At 42.8% G+C, this 20823-nt stretch overlaps 1 protein-coding gene across 4 annotated transcripts; it reads left to right on the forward strand.

The window, feature by feature from the left end:
* The first annotated feature begins 8472 nt into the window (after positions 1–8472).
* LOC306901604 (uncharacterized protein) lies at positions 8473–13235 on the forward strand. Of its 4 annotated transcripts, none has more exons than XM_079469487.1 (7): positions 8473–9150; positions 9225–9341; positions 9448–9472; positions 9556–9645; positions 9745–9844; positions 9947–10085; positions 10586–13235. In XM_079469487.1, the coding sequence occupies exons 1-6, from the start codon at positions 8992–8994 to the stop codon at positions 9987–9989; spliced, it is 534 nt and encodes a 177-aa protein (XP_079325613.1). In that variant the 5' UTR covers positions 8473–8991; the 3' UTR covers positions 9990–10085; positions 10586–13235. The 4 variants fall into 4 exon arrangements, with proteins under 4 accessions (XP_079325613.1, XP_079325611.1, XP_079325610.1 ...); XM_079469485.1 differs by having other exon boundaries at positions 8882–9150; positions 9990–10085; positions 10586–11947; XM_079469484.1 differs by having other exon boundaries at positions 8882–9150; positions 10629–11638.
* The last annotated feature ends 7588 nt before the right edge of the window (positions 13236–20823 follow it).

The raw sequence follows: 20823 nt of genomic DNA on the forward strand, positions 1-20823 counted from the left end.
ACAAAAATCATTCATGTAAAAATCATGTAATGTTAGGATGGCGTTAGTTCGAAGAACGCAATAAAAGCGTCTGCCAAATGCGTAAATGTAAATTTGCAGCATTGCAACATACGTGCAACCTCAACGAAAGTGAAAGTTACCTGACTGGCTTGTGCATATGTGGATTTTAAAAATGTTTGTGAAACTTTACATTTATTAGCATTTATTAGATGCTCTGGCTCTCTTTGACACCCTTTAAGGCAGAACCCCGCCCCCCTACAGTATCAAAACGCTCCATCCTGAGTTTCTGTCAGACAGAGAACGTGACAGCGGCGACTTGTCTAGATAGAGATGAGAATGATAAGGATTATGCATATATGCGCAATTCTGCTGCTTACGTCTGCGGGACATGGTATGGCTTCCGGGAAATTAAGTGGTAAGGATTAACTTTGTTTCCCAATGTCGATTATTTACTTGATTTTTGAGATAGCTTCTTGATGAATGTAATGGTAATCATTTTTGAATGTATTTCTCCTGAGGGACTTTTATTTTGACACACTTTTTTCGGAGTGTGAGCCGAGACGCAGGCGCGCCGTACGAAGAAGTAGAGAGTAAAGTGAAGCGTTCGCTGTGAAGTTATACAGAGAGTTTTTGGTCGAACGTTTGCAGGAAAATAACGTGATTTATTTATTTATTTCACACAGTTCCTCGTTGTAGATGTAAGACAGTTTTATTTTGTTCGGTTTTGTAAAGTTACATTGAAAGAAACAGACGGTGTTGGAAGCTGACTGAAGAGCGGAAGAGAGCTGCTAATGTCGAGAGTTTCACCGATCATCGTAGTCTTCGCTGTAATGCCGAAAAGAACTCCCGAGTGCTAAGTGATACGAGCGTCATCATAACGCATATTTTTGCAAGTAGCAATTGCGTCCGTGACTGTGTTTTATGTTTTCGAGATTTTTGCGTGGAGGATTGTGTTTTTCCACGTGCGCCTGAACACGTGCGCGATCCCCTGTTTCTCCGAGGATACTCATCGTGCACGGTCGAGCATTATTGATGTTTTTTTATGGTTGCCCTGCCATCCAAGTGACATCTTTGGCACACATCTGTAATCTTCCTGGTTACTATTCTCACGTGTGTTAAGTCATCACATTCAACGAAAGTCATCGCACTCAACGCAAGTCAACGCAAGTCATCGCACTCAGTGGCTACGGAGTGGTACTTTTACATATCATTACAAGTTTTATTGATATAGACTGAGTGAACTGAACATTCGAAAACGTGAGTGTTTGATCATTTATAGTTGTGTTGTTGAGAATGTAAATTGTAAATGTTACCCTGCACAAATCTTATCACTTGAATTATTATTGTTTATATTGTTTTATTTTATTCATTTCATGCCTTAATCTAAACTCAATTTTGCTGGGTTTTGCAGAGAGGAATAGGAAACCTTAAAGGAAAAGGCAAAATAAATGATTAATGGTTTCAATTAATCTAAAACGATATTGTGGTGTTACTTACTTTAGAGTAGGGGCGTCTCACTTGCTCTGTTAGGTACTTGTGGAGTGTGGAACGACAGTTACTCTGATGCTGTCTTACATACTTGTACTTCAGACAGCCGCCGTGTTATTTAACATACCTGAAGCCACACTCTTTGGTTCCTTTAGTATATGATACAACAGGGTAAGATAAAACGTACAACAAAAATAAACCGAGACTCAAAGTACTGGGGTGGGGGACTAAGATCCTTTCCGCTGTAAGTCTTCCAAAGTAACGTATTAATTTCCCCTACTACGCGGGCCATAACGAACCCGTTACATTTGGCGTCACGAACAGGATAGAATTAGGCAGTTTAATCATTTTTTTTGTCTCACGAGTCCCAGGCCTACAAGCTGAAGAATGGCAGAGCTCGACGAACTGAGAAGGCAGATGGAAGAAATGCAAAGAAGATTTGCAGAACAGACAGGGGCGCTTGACCAAGCCAGGTCGGAACAAAGGGAAGCCTTGTCTCTAGCAAGAACAGTCATTGAGCAACAAACCGCCTCACGAGCACCTCCAGCTGCCGTCTATATTCCACGAGACAGAAAACTTCCAGAATTCAGCGGCTCCCCCGCAAAACCAGGTGAACCGAGCATCGAAGAATGGGTGTCATCGATGAAATCTGCTTTCCAGGTGATGAGAGTGCCAGCGGAAGACCGAGTGGAGTTGGCGAAACAGCATCTCAAGTGTGAAGCTAAAGCGACTGTGAAGTTTATGCTGGGTGAAACGGAAGGCTCTGCAGAAAACATCTTTAAAGTCCTGCTGGAGACGTACGGAGACAAAGTGCCTGTTGGAACTAGACTTAAAGACTTCTATGAACGGAAGCAGATGCCAGGGGAGACGATACGCTCGTATGCATATGATTTGCAGGAAAGACTAAGCAAAGTTCAGTCTAGAGAGCCAAACCGAGTCCCTGATGCTGAAAGCGTGTTAAAAGAACAACTTGTTCTCGGTCTTCGGGATGATCTCCTGAGGCGGGAGATGAAGAGACGAGTAAAAGAAGACACAACTCTGACCTTTGTTCAGGTAATGCAAGATGCGATCACATGGTCTGAAGAAGAGGAGACACAAATGTCAAGCACTTTCAAATCCAGCCCTCGCGTTCGAGTAGTAAATGCTGATGCAGGACAAGCTTCGTCTACACTGACTCTCGAAAAGCTGCATGAGGCCATACAAAGGATTTCTGTCCGTCAAGAAGAGCTTTATCAGGTAGTGCATAGCAACAGTAGGATTCAAACACAGCAGGCCCGCCCTAAACGACAACCCCTGAAAGACAGCGATGGACGGTACATTTGTTATTCATGTGGGGAACCGGGACATACAAGCAGACGTTGTCCACAAGGCACAGATGCCGCTAATGTAACTGACCAGTCTCGACATTCTGCGAGGACAGCTGACACGAATACAGCTAATGCGCCAGCTGGTACATCAGCAGCGAGCTCAGGGCCATCAGTGATAAGAAGCCGTACTGCTGAATGGACGGATGAAGCAACTGAATCCCTCAAAGAAGGAGCTTTTGGAGATTGCCTAACAGTTGATGTCAAGATTGCTGGTGTAAAGACGGACTGCTTACTAGACACGGGTTCGGAAGTTTCAACGATTACGGAGTCTCATTTCAAAAGGCACTTCGGAGAGCAAGAACTGAAACTGTCATCTGCCAATTGGGTGAGGCTAACTGCAGCAAATGGGCTCGACATTCCTGTCCTAGGGTGTTTACATGCTGATGTGGAATGCATGGGGAAAATTCTCCCAGGGAAGTGTATCTTTGTGCTGACGGACACCAGCCCAGAGGCCAAAGAGATAAGAGGGCTTTCTGGGATCATTGGGATGAATATCATCAGTGAGCTGAAGTCATTGTTGATAACAGGAAAAGGTGTAAAGAAGATTAACAAGAGGGGGCAACAGCAGGAAGCAATGATTAGACGAGTGCTAGCCAGTGTTGATAAAGCTGAAAATCTGAGTCAAGATGGGAAGATTGGATTTGTCAAAGTGGGTGGGAAGAAGGCCATCACAATTCCTCCGCGGAGCGAAAGAGTATTCGAAGGTCGCTGTAGGGTACCTCCTAAACTGAAGTGTCCAGTACTGGTTGAGCCCACAGCTGAAACGAGTTTGCCCAATGGTCTACTAGTAGCCAACGTGTTAACAAGAACAGAGGGTGGTAAAGTTCCTGTGCGTGTTATGAACTCAAGTGAGAAAGCTATCAGACTTACCCCAAGATGCAGAGTGGCAGTTGTATCCAAACCACATGAGGTGTTACCTAAAGAGATGCTGGAGTTTGAAGAGAAGAATGAAACACTGCATGTCAAACAGGTGATACACATTCAAGCAGATGAAGTTTCTGAAGAATTTCCAGTACCTGTCCAGGTAAACATTGGAAGCCTTACACCCACACAGAACGAAGAACTAAGGAAGTTGTTAACAAAATACAGAGACGTATTTTCAAAGAGCGACAATGACTATGGGTACACACAAGCAGTGAAGCATGACATCCCCACTGGTGATGCTCCTCCAATCAAACAGAGACACAGACGAGTGCCACCACAAGTGTTTCAGGAATTCAGAAGGCATGTCCAAGATCTTGTGTGCCAAGGCATACTTAAGAAAAGTTCAAGTCCGTGGGCGTCACCAGCTGTGATCGTCAAAAAGAAGGATGGCAGTGTACGTTTCTGCTGTGACTACAGGAGATTAAACCAAGTCACATGCAAAGACGCATATCCACTTCCAAGAGTGGAAGAGTCCCTAGATGCTCTGGGGAATGCTCAGCTCTTCTCCACACTAGATCTGACTGCCGGCTATTTCCAAGTTGCTGTAAGTGAAAAAGACTGTGAGAAGACAGCCGTCACTACTCCATTTGGACTTTATGAATGGACACGTATGCCATTCGGGCTGTGCAACGCTCCGGCCACCTTCCAGCGGCTTATGGGGGTGGTACTTGGTGACCTAACATTCGATGTGCTCTTGATTTACCTTGATGATATCATCGTGTTTTCCAGAGATTTCCAGAGCCACTGTGAACGACTAGAGCTCATCCTTGGTCGACTACGACAGCACGGATTAAAGTTGAAACCGAGCAAATGCTTCCTCCTGCGATCTGAAGTGAAATTTCTGGGTCATTTAATCTCCTCAGAAGGAATCAAGGTTGATGATGAAAAAGTGAGTGCGCTAGATACGTGGCCGGTACCCAAGAGTGTAACAGAAGTGAGACAGTTAATTGGATTCACAAGCTATTACAGGCGATTCGTACCAAACTTTGCTCAAACGGCAAAACCATTGCATGCACTGATGGGCGGTAAGACCAAAAGGAAGCCTAGTGAACCATTCTTCTGGAGTAGCGAGTGCCAAGCTGCATTTGAAAAGCTGAAACAGTGTCTGATGTCTCCACCGGTGCTTGCATACCCCAGTTTTAGTGTCCCATTCATCCTCACTACTGATGGAAGCCGCCAGGGCCTCGGAGCTGTGTTAGGCCAAAAGCAGGGGGGAGTTGAGAGAGTTATCGCCTTTGCAAGCAGGGGTCTAAGAGGGTCAGAGAGAAATGATAAGAATTACAGTACGTTTAAACTGGAACTACTGGCACTTAAATGGGCTGTAACAGAAAAGTTTAAAGAGTACCTCATGTTTTCTAAGTTCACGGTGGTGACTGATCACAATCCTCTGCGGTATCTGGGGACGGCCAATCTCGGGGCTGTCGAGCAGCGCTGGGCGGCGCAGTTGGCAGAGTTCAATTTCGAAGTTCTGTACAAGCCGGGTCGACTGAACACAAATGCTGATGCCCTGTCGAGGTTACCTGCCAAGGAAGAACCCGAACGAGATGACACCGAAAAGGATTTTATCCGAATCAGTTCTCAGGAGGTGCACGCATGTTTGTGGCCAGCTCAAGAGATCAAGAAGGACGAAGTTGGAGTTCAGCTAGCTGTTCAAGCATCGGTCAGGGAAGTAGTGAGTGGTTACAGCTGGGATGAGATCATGAAACTGCAAAAGGATGACCCTGTGATAGGTCCAGTATATGACGCCGTCTCTAGAAACAAAAGACCAAGCTCAGCAGGACAACGTAGTATGACTCAAGAGTTGAAGAAACTCTTCAGAGACTTTGACCGTTTTCAGCTGAATCGTGGAGTGTTGTTTAGATGTATTTATGACCCAAGAGATGGAGAAAAGATTAGCCAGCTGGTTGTTCCGGATCCCTTGCGGCGAGTAGTTTACGTCTGTCAGCACGAGCACGGAGGTCATTTTGGTGAAAGAAGTACCCTAACGTTAATGAGAAGGAGTTACTATTGGCCCAACATGTCTAGAGATGTTCAAGGATGGACGGGACAGTGTAAGCGATGTACACTTGCAAAGGATGTCTTTCCAAGAATCAGAGCCCCAATGACATGCAGTAACGTTACCGCTCCATTAGAGGTTCTGGCAATGGACTACACCCAGCTGGAGATGTCATCTGGAGGATATGAGAATGTGCTGGTACTGACGGACATGTTCACCCGATTTACTGTTGCTGTTCCAACAAAGAACCAAACAGCAAGTACTACTGCTAAGGCCCTCATCAAACATTGGTTTGTTTACTACGGATGTCCTGCCCGTTTACACTCAGACCAAGGAAGATGTTTTGAGGCACATGTGATCAAGGAACTCTGTAAAGTGTACAGTATTGGAAAGAGTCGTACAAGTCCGTACCACCCTCAAGGAAACTCACGATGCGAGAGGTTCAACCGTACCATGCACGATATGCTAAGAACGCTGACCCCTGAAAGAAAAAGAGACTGGAAGACTCATCTACCAGAACTGGTGATGGCGTACAACAACCATGTTCACTCATCCACGGGATATTCCCCCTTTTATTTGATGTTCGGGAGAGATGCACGCCTTCCGCTGGATGTGTTGGGTGGAAAGGATTTAGAGGAAAGTGATGCTGAAAACCTGGATGAATGGGTGAGGAATCATCACGAGAGACTGAAAACTGCAGTAAAAGTTGCAAGTGAAGTCAATCAAGAGACTGCGAAGAGACGCAAGAGGGTGTATGACCGCAAGTCTGCTGGAGCGCTTGTAAGGCCTGGTGACCGCGTTTTGGTTCGCAATCACAGACACAGAGGCAGGAACAAAATCCAAGACAAGTGGGAGCACACAACTTACATAGTAGTAAAGCAGAATCATCCAGACATCCCTGTATTCACTATCAGACCTGAGAGAGGGGGGACAGCTAGAGTAGTACACAGAGATCAGATTAGGCACTGCACATTTCCTTTGTTTTCACCTACTGCACCTTGTACATCCAGAAAACAAGCCACAGACCAGTCAGATTCTGAATCCGAATTCCCAGATCTTATTTGTGTTCCAGTCACTCCACTTAGACTTAACCGAGATGAAGGGGTGGGTCAGGTTGGAGCAGATGATGTAGATCTAGAAGGGGATATAGTGCAAGAACCTGAAAATGTAGCCAGAGAAATTGAGTTACAAAATGTTTCAGATGATGCTGATGTTTCTGAGGTTGATTGTCAAGACTTACCTGAGCTTAGGCGTTCGCAGAGGAAAACCCGTGGTAATTTACCTTTCAGATACAGAGATGACTATGTGGTTAAAAAGTCATGAAACGTGTAAAGAATTTAATTGAGATTTTAATGACGAATCTGTTTAAAGTTGAAAAGTGTTTATCTGTTTAAAAGGTTTAATATTTGTATTGCACTACCTAAATGTATTGTTTTGTGTTTCAGATGTGAGCCAATTGGAGATGTCAATGGCGTGGCAGGGTTTAGCAGGGGGGAATGTAATGGTAATCATTTTTGAATGTATTTCTCCTGAGGGACTTTTATTTTGACACACTTTTTTCGGAGTGTGAGCCGAGACGCAGGCGCGCCGTACGAAGAAGTAGAGAGTAAAGTGAAGCGTTCGCTGTGAAGTTATACAGAGAGTTTTTGGTCGAACGTTTGCAGGAAAATAACGTGATTTATTTATTTATTTCACACAGTTCCTCGTTGTAGATGTAAGACAGTTTTATTTTGTTCGGTTTTGTAAAGTTACATTGAAAGAAACAGACGGTGTTGGAAGCTGACTGAAGAGCGGAAGAGAGCTGCTAATGTCGAGAGTTTCACCGATCATCGTAGTCTTCGCTGTAATGCCGAAAAGAACTCCCGAGTGCTAAGTGATACGAGCGTCATCATAACGCATATTTTTGCAAGTAGCAATTGCGTCCGTGACTGTGTTTTATGTTTTCGAGATTTTTGCGTGGAGGATTGTGTTTTTCCACGTGCGCCTGAACACGTGCGCGATCCCCTGTTTCTCCGAGGATACTCATCGTGCACGGTCGAGCATTATTGATGTTTTTTTATGGTTGCCCTGCCATCCAAGTGACATCTTTGGCACACATCTGTAATCTTCCTGGTTACTATTCTCACGTGTGTTAAGTCATCACATTCAACGAAAGTCATCGCACTCAACGCAAGTCAACGCAAGTCATCGCACTCAGTGGCTACGGAGTGGTACTTTTACATATCATTACAAGTTTTATTGATATAGACTGAGTGAACTGAACATTCGAAAACGTGAGTGTTTGATCATTTATAGTTGTGTTGTTGAGAATGTAAATTGTAAATGTTACCCTGCACAAATCTTATCACTTGAATTATTATTGTTTATATTGTTTTATTTTATTCATTTCATGCCTTAATCTAAACTCAATTTTGCTGGGTTTTGCAGAGAGGAATAGGAAACCTTAAAGGAAAAGGCAAAATAAATGATTAATGGTTTCAATTAATCTAAAACGATATTGTGGTGTTACTTACTTTGGAGTAGGGGCGTCTCACTTGCTCTGTTAGGTACTTGTGGAGTGTGGAACGACAGTTACTCTGATGCTGTCTTACATACTTGTACTTCAGACAGCCGCCGTGTTATTTAACATACCTGAAGCCACACTCTTTGGTTCCTTTAGTATATGATACAACAGGGTAAGATAAAACGTACAACAAAAATAAACCGAGACTCAAAGTACTGGGGTGGGGGACTAAGATCCTTTCCGCTGTAAGTCTTCCAAAGTAACGTATTAATTTCCCCTACTACGCGGGCCATAACGAACCCGTTACATGAATCTCACGTGCCTGAGGCGACAAGAGGGTTTATAGGGCTTCCGCGATAGCGTAGTAATAATAACTTTACAATAGCCTATAAAGTGGCGTAAGATTGCACATGAACAGGCGGTCGGACATAATTCTTCACGGGTCAACAATGACACGCGGGTGTTGGACAGTTGTGCAGACAGGTAGCGTACTTGACAATAAAGGAAAAGACAACAAAGTAAACTTACCGTCCTTATCGATATATAATAGGCTATGGCACCGCTCAATATGACTCAATGGGACTGGTTGGCGAAACTATGATTTAGACCTTCATCCATTTCATTATAATAAGCATGATGAGAGAATTTCACTATGAATGTTTTAACTGAGAACATGTTTAGCGATACTATCAGTTCTGAGATGGATTGCATCCATGAAAGACATTTTGTTTTGTTTGACAGAATGTACCACAAAGCAGGAAATGGCCTCATGCGAGGACCTTAGGACATCCGTGGTGATATACACTTACCATGTGCCTGACAATGTGGGGATGAGTCTAACCGAAGATTGCGAACATGGGTGGTATTACCCGGTGTGTATTGCAATTTAGTAAAATTATTAAAATATTTTAAATGGGCTTGTGATTCTTAAATTCTCTGCGTGCAGAATGGAACATGTATTGCTGATTCAACTGACAATGGGAAAACATCAGGATTTGTAAAGAATTTGACAATGAGCACCTGTTTGAACCTTGAATGGCAGGTTCACTGCCCCATCAATGAGGTACAGACCATATGTGTCTGTGTATTTACAACATTATATGTACATTAACAGTGTATGCTCAGATGTCATTCTGAATGTTCTTACAATGTTTGTTATTCTGTTACAGCTTGATTGTAAGATCATCTTTTCTAGTAAGTACTCACAGTTTTTTACTTTCCCAGGCAACTGTTTTTTTACTGTATAATAGAATATGCTTTTGTCTATTTGTCTGAAGTTTTAGAACTAAGCAAATCAACAAACAATTACTCCCAGGCAGGATATAAGACATGTTCAGAAGACAAACAAGATTGTAATCATAAAGACGGTAACACAGTAAACAGTTTTTAATGTTATGTCACCTTTTTTTCTTGTTTTATAACATCTTTTGACTGTCTACTGTTTCGGATGTCATGTATTTCAACAGTTTTACCTACTCAGAAGATTGGTTTAATTGTGATTGGAATTCTAAGTGTGTTGGCGGTGGTTTGTGGGTTGGTTGCCTTATGTAAATGCTGGCTTCAAGGGTGAGTTTCTATCCCAATATTGTAATATCTGAAAAATCTTAATCTTATGTAGATTGCATCATATTTTTGTCAGGTCATTTACCGATAAGTTTGCCGTTATAGGGGTGACTTTTGCTGTGTATCTGTACCAAATGGTGTGTTGTAGTGGTGAAGATCTGGGCCGAATGCGAGAGAACTGAACCGGTCCCTGAGTCCTTGAATACCCTGCAATATGTGTGCCAATCTTATAAGGCTAAAAATGGTATGGTTTCTCCAGTTATTTTTGTTATTATTCATTATATGAATTTTGTACTACATTGTACCATTAAGTCATTTGCTTGATTTAGTAGCATGCTATAGTTGCATCATGGATTGTGGGGTTTTGTTTATGCCTTTTTATTTAAATTGAATAACTATGACAAGAACCAAAGTAGATAGAAGGAACAGACACTAAATCATAATTTACTCAACATTATCAAACAGTAGTAGGAATTACTGTATTTTTATTGTATAAAAATATATACTAGTTAATATTATATGTAGATATACTGATAACACATATTTCATATCACTTTATATATATATATCATAAATGCCCCCCATCAGAGATTGTAGCTAGTTAAGCATGAGATACTCGTGCAATGAACAATTCGAAGCTTCTCGTTGATGTACAGTGGTGTAGTTCATCGTAGTGCAAATAGTGGATTTTAGGAGTTCTGTTTCGCAAATTATGATTCATTTCCTTCACTCTCTCTCCCCTAGCACTCTCTCTGCTGAAGTGACATCCTGTCTTTTTCATCCTCAGCTTTTCAAGACATTGAACATTCTTCTTTGCACCCTCCTCCCCACCCACTTCATATTTGACTGCTGATGACTTTTATTTTTCACTGAAAAAATAAATCAGCCATCAGCAAGCAATTCTCAGCACCTCAGAGCTTAGTACACACTACGCTCACTTCAAACAATGATCTCTCCTCCCTCGCCCCACTGACTGACACTGAAGTCACCGGACTTCTCTCCAGCCACCCCACCACCTGTCCCCTTGACCCAATCCCCTGCCATATCCAGCAGACTCACACCTGTACTCACACACATCATCAACACCTCCCACTACTGACTACCTCTGCTTGGATGAAAGACCATCACCTACAGCTGAACCCTGCCAAGACAGAACTACTCGTGTTTCCGGCACACCCCATGGTGCAACTCAATCTCACCATCCAACTTGGCAATACCACAATCACTCCTTCCGAAACAGCCAGGAACCTCAGTCATATTTGAAGAACAGCTGTCCTTCAATGATCACATTGCAAAGACAACGCGGTCATGCCGATATGCCTTATTCAACATTAGAAATGTTAGACTGAGCATGCGGCACAAATCCTTGTCCAGGCCATGGTGATCTCAAGGTTGGACTACTGCAAATGCTCTCCTTGCTGGTCTTCCTGCAAAGGCTATCAAACCACTTCAGCTGGTTCAGAATGCAGCAGCACACCTTGTCTTCCAACAGTCCAAAAGGGCTCATGTGACACCCCTGTTCATCTCTCGCCACTGGCTACCGGTAGAAGCCCACATCATATTCAAGTCACTGATGCTTGCCTACAGGACTATCACTGGATCTGCGCCGGTATACCCTCACACTCTCCTACACTCCTTCAAGAACCGTGTATTCACCAATCAACTCCTTCCTGATAATACTTTGTACTAGCACCTATTGTATTATTGCTCCTGTATGAATTATTGCTCCCTGAACTCTACTATTGTTTAGATAAAAGTGTCTGCTAAATGACTAAATTAAATTAAAAGAAATACTGTATGTGAAAGAGAGCTGATATAGTCCTGTGGGAATTCTGAGCTTTGTAGCCTGTTGCAACTTTCCTCTAGTCAATGTAATTAAGAAAACAAGGTTGACAAAGCCCTGCTATAAAGTTACAAAATCTTGTTGAAGAAATTTATGTCAATACATGTATAATCTTGAGAAAGATTGATTAATGATCAATTGTTTCTGCAAATGCGACACAGAAAGGCATGAAACAATTTACCTGACAGAATTCGCTCTGCATTATTCTGAACCTGTAATCACATTCTTATATTATGTTTTCAGTAAAATAAGCTTTTCCTGCTACATCTTTGTTACCGCAAATCCCCGTTCAGGTTAGTGACGGACTAGAATCCTCTCTAGGTGGCAAAAACACACCAGCTGAGAACTCTAGAGATCCGGCTAACAACTTGGCATATGTTTAAGTGTACTTAGGCCTTAGAAGCTGAATGTGAATTTCCATTCAAAACAGCACAAATGTTGTCTGACCAATCTAAATAGGGTAAGTCTCAGACTCTGACTTTAGTAATATTATTCTAGTGTACATGGGAAACTATGGAATGATTATGTAAAGCTGCCACTAGAGAATGTAAGATTGATGTATGTATATCTGTGGAGTGGTAATGACCTCTGGCTAGAAATAAGTGTTGCTAATTAAGTGTTAAAAGTCTAAGGTGACCATAAAGGGTGGTGTAGCCATCTAAGACAGGACTGGTCAAGTGACATCTAGCAGTGACCAAGACTGGCGAGTTTGTGACCATGAGATCCGCCTATTAACGGCCGGCTCAAGACTCTGAGCAAAATGAGAATCAGATGAGTAATTAGTTTAGAGTAAAGCAGGAAAATCAACATTTTATTATCACGCATTATAATCAAATACAAATAATATAATTCAACAAGGCTTTCGTTTTATCTTTTGGCGTCACATAAATCGCACATTGTTAAAAGAATGTTAACAATAACAACCCAGAGTGCTGGAAAGACAGAATGTGCGGATGCCTTCGCCATGCCACTTGGACTCCCCCATTGGGCCAGTGGGTGGATGGTGGTTCTTCCCCTACATTTTACACTACTTTACAAATTTCAAAGAACTTCTACACACGTCAAGAAACTTTTGGTTCTGCCAAATTGGGGCTCAAGTATCTTAATTTGTACCTTGTGGATTTAAAATGAACATAGAAAGACAATGTCTTTCATTGTTTTAAAGTAGAGGTACTGAAATAAATGAAGTCTGTGACATAAAACTACCACTCTGGCACACAGCCCAGCCAAACAGGGGAAATGAGACATATGTTTTTCAAAGACAGTGTATTCAAATATATGTGGTTTGGGAGGCTCTACACATATACTTCTCAGCCTCAGAATCCTGAAACTGTCATTTGTGGCCTACAATGTGTCTATGCAGGGTCTAGCACTTGATCTATGGTAAGCCTTTAATTCTCCTGTGGTGAATAACCCTTTAAATGCCCCCCCAGGATATTAGTATTACCGCAAAAGCCACTGTTTTTTCACAGGCTTTATGTTCCTGAGGAATGTAATCTGTTGAAAGTGAATACTTTTTCTGCAAATAAAACTTAAAAAAGTTCACTCTTATTTGTGCTTTACATCAGTTTTTAAAGACTTTTTTACATCCAAAATACTTTAGACCCTTCTTCCTCTTGTTGTTACCTTAGCAACGAAACAACTGTTTAAACACAAAGCAGTGCATTTCTAGTGACGTCCCCCTCTCAAACACACAAACACAGCCACACCCATGAAACTGAGTAATGGACCTCCAGCTTGTGTGGCAAAAATATGCAAACAAGCTACAAGGACCAGTTTTCAGTGCTGTCTGAGTCAGCAGTTAAAAAGATTCACTTCACCTGCTGCAACTCAACACCACAAAAAACATTTATTGTCTCATTTATCATAACCTGAGTATATTTTCATAGTGCTACAGTAACAATTTACTTTACCCTCTATATTAAAGAGTAAAAAAAGAGTGATTGGTTAAAGCCACTGCACAAATTGCTTCCTGGTATTTATACGAGTGGAAGAAGAAAGTTAGGCCCTGCGTCTTCTCCTCCTTGGTCTTCACACTAAAGTTGGCCACCAACTGGGATTTAAACAGTTTACGGCAGTTGAACATTGCATTTGTTTATTATGTATAAAAAATGTGAACATTTAATTTAACATCAAAAGACATTAAACACATTACATTTTGTAAAGGTTGCAGTTTAAAGTAAACAAAAATGAATCATATTAATATCTGACTGAGAAATATCTAATATGATATGTATTAATACTAAAAAATTTATAAATATATTGGATTTAATGGTTTGTGGCAGATGTAAACCTCTTAATATTCCCCCAAACAGGGCACCCAAATACAGGGGGATGAACATGTATAAATTAAGAACAGGTAACGTATAAATTAAGCACATGACATATTGTGTAGATTGTATTAAGTTACCTTTGAGGGTAAAGTTCGTAGATGCCAGTTTTAACTTTGACACTTTAAAGGGCTGTCAGAAAAATGTCAAGAACAATTTTAAGGTGTTATTTTAAAATGGTTCACTTTTGCACAAAACGTGTTTCTGGGATGGATCCGGTATCGACATGTGTCGCACTAGGACAGCCTGTCGCTACCCGATCCGTCAGGGAAACTGGATTTGTTCTGACGTCACTTCCTGTACACTCGCTATGACACCCGATACGCCAACTGTGTTTTGATAGATTTTGTATTACATTTATTAATAAGTGTATTTATTATATCTTTATAAGTTTATTTTTTCTTAATGTGTTTCTTATGCTGTTTTGAGATATTTCCTGGCTTGTTACATTGTTTGTTTTAAGGTGGTTATAAGAAATACTCACTCTCACTCTCACACACACTCTCTCTCTGTCTCTCTCTCTCTCTCTCTCTCTCACACACACACAAACTCTCTCTCTCTCTCTCTCTCCATCTCTCCATCTCTCCATCTCTCCATCTCTCCATCTCTCACTCTCACACACACTCTCTCTCACCCTCACTCTCACACATCTCACTCTCTCTCTCTCTCTCTCTCTCTCTCTCGTTTTTTTTTTCTTTTTGGCTAAACTTTAATAAATTATATATTTTATTTTTTTTGAAGCCGCTCGCGGCTTATTGTCGCGTGTGGTATGGCGTCTTCGCAAATATCGATGCGTAATGGGTGTAGGTGTGTTGTCGAACAAGGTGTTAATGTGGAGGATGTGCTCGTGGTGGTGGGAGAGTTGATCGGCTTTGATAATATTCTCTCAGCATCACGAATGAATAAGGCAATTGTCGTGTTTGTGAAAACAGAACAAATAGTGAATCAACTAACTGAAAATGGTATTTGGATTAAGGAAGTGTTTGTGCCCGTGACTCCTTTAGTTGCCCCGACTACTAGAATAACTATTTCTAATGTGCCACCGTTCGTTTCAAATGATGCTATTGCAAAAGAATTAACAAGATACGGTCAAATTGCAAGTCCGTTTAAAATGATCCCACTGGGTTGTAGAAATGCGTCTCTCAAACACGTCCTCTCTTTCAGAAGGCAAGTGTTGATGTTTCTGTCTTCACCGGAACGTAGTTTGGAGATTTCTTTCCGGGTGAGTCATGAAGAAACTTCATACATTTTGTATGCTAGCACCGAACATTTTAAGTGTTTTGAATGCGGAGATTTAGGCCACAAAAGGTTCGCTTGTCCACATAAAAAAGAGGAAAGTGAACGAAAGTCATCTACTGAAACAGCTGGAGGCAGCGGGTCTTCAAATAATAACGTAAATATCAACATTGAGGAAATTACAGCAACACGGACAAAACAAACGACAGAAAAGCAAAGCGAAAGGCCGATAGAGAAGAGATACCTCACATTCAAGTTTATGTTTGAGGAGAACTTTGGAGTGGCTTGAAAAAGAAATCCTGTTAATTGAAAAGAATATGTTGAATGGAGATATTTCTGATCATTTACATGAGTGGGACGAAAAGAAATCTAAACTAAGTTTCATTTTAAATGAGAAGGTTAAAGGTGCTCTTGTAAGAAGTAAGTTTTTATCAATGAAAGAAATGGATGGACCCACCTCATTTTTCTTTTATTTGGAGCACAAAAGCGTACAAGGACAATTTATGCATAGTTTGAAAAACAGTGATGGACATGAAACGAGTGATCCTGCAGAAATGCGCAGATTAGCGGTGGATTTTTATTCTGATGAGAACACTGATATTCAGAGCCAAGATGAACTTTTGCAGAATCTACCTCATCTAGTTTAAATGAGGAAGATAAGGATGAATTAGAGCTTGGAATAACTTTTGAGGAACTAAGTACTGCAGTTATGGGTCTTTCTCCAGGCAGAGCTCCAGGAATAGATGGGCTTCCAAATGAATTCTACAAACATTTCTGGTCTACAATTGGAAATGATTTCTTTGAAGTGCTACAAGAGTGCATTCGGACTGGTTCTCTGATAAAGAGTTGCCAGCGGGCAGTTTTAACACTACTGCCAAAGAAAGGAGACCTTACCTCATTAAAGAACTGGAGACCCGTTGCACTTCTGTGTTCTGAATATAAACTGATTTCAAAGTGTCTGGCTAACAGATTGAACAAAAAACTGGACAAAATAATACACAAGGACCAATCCTATTGTATAAAAGGATAATCTGCATTTAATGCGTGACATTGTTGATTATGCTATGAGTAATAGTGTTAATATCGGGCTGTTATCACTTGATCTAGAAAAAGCCGAGTTGATCGAGTTGATCACCAGTATCTTTTTAAAGTTTTAAAGACTTTTGGTTTTGGGGAGAAATTTGTTTCTATGATAAAGTTGCTGTATAACAATGCTACATGTATGATTAAGATGGCAGGTGGTCTCAGTATACATGTTAAGGTGCAGAGGGGAATAAGACAAGGGTGCCCTCTCTCAGGTCAGCTTTATAGTTTGGTCATTGAACCTCTCCTGTGTAAATTAAGAGAAAACTTAATGGGCTTAAATGTTAATAGTATTTTTCCTAATGATTGTGTGAAAATCTCAGCATATGCTGATGATGTAACTGTTGTTTTAAGAAATGATACTGATGTTCAAGCACTAAGAAATATTTTAGAGAGTTATCGGAAAGCATCATCTGCTAAAGTCAACTGGGAAAAAGTGAGTCTCTATGTGGTGTTGATCACAATAGTCCATTACTTCCAGCTTTTTTACAATGGGGAAGATGTGGGTTTAAATATCTGGGGGTTTTCTTAGGTAGAGAGGAATATAAGAGGAAAAATTGGGAGGGCCTGATGGAAAAGGTGTGTGCTCGGTTGTCTCGATGGAAAAGCCTGCTACCTCTGCTTTCCTATAGGGGAAGAGTTTTGGTCTGCAATAACCTTGTAGCCTCGTCTTTATGGCACAAGATGAGTATCCTGGAACCTCCTAATGAACTGGTGGAAAGTCTGCAGAAATTCTTGATAGACTTCTTTTGGTTTGGGCAACACTGGCTTAAAGCATCTGTTCTGTTTTTACCAAGACAAGAAGGTGGTCAAGGACTAGTGGACATCAAAAGCAGAATAATGACTTTTAGGCTTCAGACTGTAAAAAGGCTGCTTTATGAAGAAGATGTGAGCTGGTCTGGTGTGGCGTGTGCCCTCTTAAGAAAAGCAGGTGGAATGGGACTAGATCGTCATCTTTTTCTGATGGACATCCAAAATGTTGATCTTTATGGCCTTACTGCTTTTTATCAGTCGATGTTTGGTGCATGGAAAACTCTAAATGTGACAAGGAATCTCAGGGATGTGCGAGATCTCTGGCAAAGAGAGGAACTGTTACTGCATAAATTTTAAAGTCACCATCTCTGAGAGAAGCTTTAAAAAATTCAGAAATTACAACCCTGGGACGTTTGATAACAAACGAAGGATGGATGACTGCTGAAATTCTTTCTACAAAGATTGGTGTTAGGTCAGTTCGCCTGACAGAGAGACTACTAAAAGACATTTGACATTGAAAGCATGCCCTTTAATGTAACAAATGCTTTGGAGATTGCCGGGGTGGATAAAGTTGTCCCATTCCCTGAGCTGGAAGTTGCACCTGCTGTAGGCCATTTCCAAGAGGAAGAGGGGGCATTGCTCAATTTCAATACTCCAGAGCTAAGACTTTTTAGTGAAACAGGGAAAAGGAAACTTTATGTAACATGTGTCAAAGTCTCACATATTCGGTCCTTGGAAGGACTTAAAGAATCCAAATGGCATGAGAATTTTGGATCAGACAGTTCCCCTAAAGGTAGTTGGAGGACCTTGTACAAACCTCCTATTGAGAAAAGGTCAGGTGACCTCCAGTGGAGAATTGTGCATGGTATAATAGCCACAAACAGATACAGAGCACACATTGATCCACAGGTAGGGGAGGGGTGTCCTTTTTGTGGTTTATCAGAAACTGTTTTTCATTTATTTTTTTACTGTGAAAGACTTGTTAATATTTTAGCTCAAGTGGAAGAATGGTGCACAAGTTTAGGAGAATTTTTCTCACCAATGCTTTTTATCTATGGTATTAAGTATAACAGAAGTAAAAAAGAAGTCCATGTATTGCTTAATTTCTTATTCGGCCAAGCAAAAATGGCAATATGGATCTCACGTAAAGGTAAACTTAATGGTGTGGGGTCAACTGATATGTCAATTTAAAAAAATTTGGTTAAATCAAGATTAATGTTGGAATATGCATACTACAACATGGTTAAAGACTTTTAATTATTGTTGGGGAGTGACTCAAACAGACTCAGTGCAGCCAAACACAATGCACAATCCTTAATGAGATAACACACACTGTCACTCACAACACACTGAGAGTAAAAACACTAGCAACAAACACCAATACAGAAAATACTAACTTTTCATCTTTACAGTTTCAACAATTTCAGTGACTTCATATAAAGTCATATTTTTCCTCTTCCTCCTGTTGGGGTCGGCTTTTGGGTCCTGTTGTAAAAATATATTTTACAGTCAAACTTACTGTAATATATATATCTGTGTAAATATTCTATAATTGCAATACATTCCTGTAATGTTTTCATTTGCTGTAAGGATGCAACTCTCACCTGTTTGTATGATGGAAAATTCGCATTACAGATGCCACTGCGGATCTTTGCAGATTGAGTTGCACTCTCAACCCTTCCTCTCTCAATGAGAGACCATGATTCACGACAGGGTATATGTATCACGAACGTGGAAGGAGAACCCAAGTGCAGGCAGCCAAAAAACAGGGATGAAGGGGTTAACAAAAGCTTTAATGACAAGAAACACAAAACAAAAACCCACGAGGGGGTAAAACAAGAATAGATAAATAATAACAACAACAGGACACGGACTAACTAGACTGAACAAAAGAAAATACTAAGACAAGACTAGACTAGACTAGACTAACTTTCTAGGTAACGAAAATTCAAGATACAAATAATCCAACAAACAGGTAGCGCATGGGAAAAGGCAAACAACTACAATGACCGAGCACAGGACAATGAACACGAGGATGTTTTATAGGGAGACAGACAAAGGATAATTAACAAGGGTCAGGTGTGGGTACTGAAACACTAATGGGAAGGCTAACGAGACAAAAGGGCGGGAAACACTGACGAGACACGAGAAAGAACATGGCAAGTCTAAATTTCATAACAAAGCCATGCCTTTCTCACACAAAACCTAAGGCTATGCCATGACTCCGCTGCAAGACCAAGAATAAACATGACATGATAGCGGAGTCATGACATAAGCCCCCCCTTAAATTAACACCTCCACTTGACGGCCGGCTGGAGGGCGGGACTTGACGGCCGGCTGGAAGGCCGGCTGGAAGGCCGGCTGGAAGGCCGGCTGGAAGGCCGGCTGGAAGGCCGGCTGGAAGGCCGGCTGGATGGCGGGACTTGACACCGGCTGGAGGGCGGGACTTGACGGCCGGCTGGAGGGCGGGACTTGACGGCCGGCTGGAAGGCGGGACTTGGCACCGGCTGGAAGGCCGGCTGGAAGGCGGGACTTGGCACCGGCTGGAAGGCCGGCTGGAAGGCGGGACTTGGCACCGGCTGGAAGGCCGCCTGGGCAGGACTTGGCACCGGCTGGAAGGCCGCCTGGGCAGGACTTGGCACTTGCGTGGACGCCTGGGCAGGACTTGGCACTTGCGTGGACGCCTGGGCAGGACTTGGCACTTGCGTGGACGCCTGGGCAGGACTTGGCACTGGAGTGGACGCCTGGGCAGGACTTGGCACTGGAGGGGGTGCAGGCGGGGCAGGACTGGGTGCAGGACTTGGCACTTGCGTGGACGCCTGGGCAGGACTTGGCACTTGCGTGGGTGCAGGCGGGACCACCGGACTTGGGACCACCGGACTTGGGACCACCGGACTTGGGACCACCGGACTTGGGACCACCGGACTTGGGACCACCGGACTTGGGACCACCGGACTTGGGACCACCGGACTTGGGACCACCGGACTTGGGACCACCGGACTTGGGACCACCGGACTTGGGACATCAGGAGGCCCGCTAGACGATCGGGCCCTCCTGCTCATACGGCGCCCCCCCCAAAAAATATTTGGGCTGAGTGCCGGTGTTATTCTCCGGCTGGAGCTTCGGGCTGGACTCAAAGGGTGCAGAGGGTGAGGAGAGGCACACAGCCCCAACCCGAACAACACAACCCCCTGCACAGGGGGACGCATTCCCCAGCGCAGCAGAACAAGGGGCAAGATCAGCATCGGAGGGGCTTGCAGACGCCGTCCCTGAATCTCTCCTCCCCCACTCGCCGCGGATGCCGCCAGAAGAAGCAGGAACCCCGGAGCTCGAGCCGGAAGGCGCCGAGCCCCCCAGGGCGGACTCAGTCAGGATGCAATCCTCCGGGACGCTAGCCAACGGAACAGATGCCACGACCGGAACTCTGACATCGTCCCGGTTGATCACATACCTGACCATGTCATCAAACCCCAGGGGCTCAAGCAACTTCCTCTCCGATGGCCGGAGGTGGTTGGTGAGGCAGCCATCAAAGATGACCTTTAATTCTGCGTCACCAAACTCTGTCTCCCGCGCCACCGAAGAGAATGCCTTGGCGAACTCCTGGGTCCCATGCCCTCCCTGACGGAACCCAAACAGCAGGCGAGCTTGGAGAGACCGTCGGGACACTGCATTGTCCATAATGCTGCCTACTGGGTTCAGTTCTGGCTCGGTCATTCTATCACGAACGTGGAAGGAGA

The sequence above is a fragment of the Barbatula barbatula genome, assembly GCF_947034865.1.
Source record: "Barbatula barbatula genome assembly, chromosome: 12".
NCBI classification, from domain to species: Eukaryota; Metazoa; Chordata; class Actinopteri; order Cypriniformes; family Nemacheilidae; genus Barbatula; species Barbatula barbatula.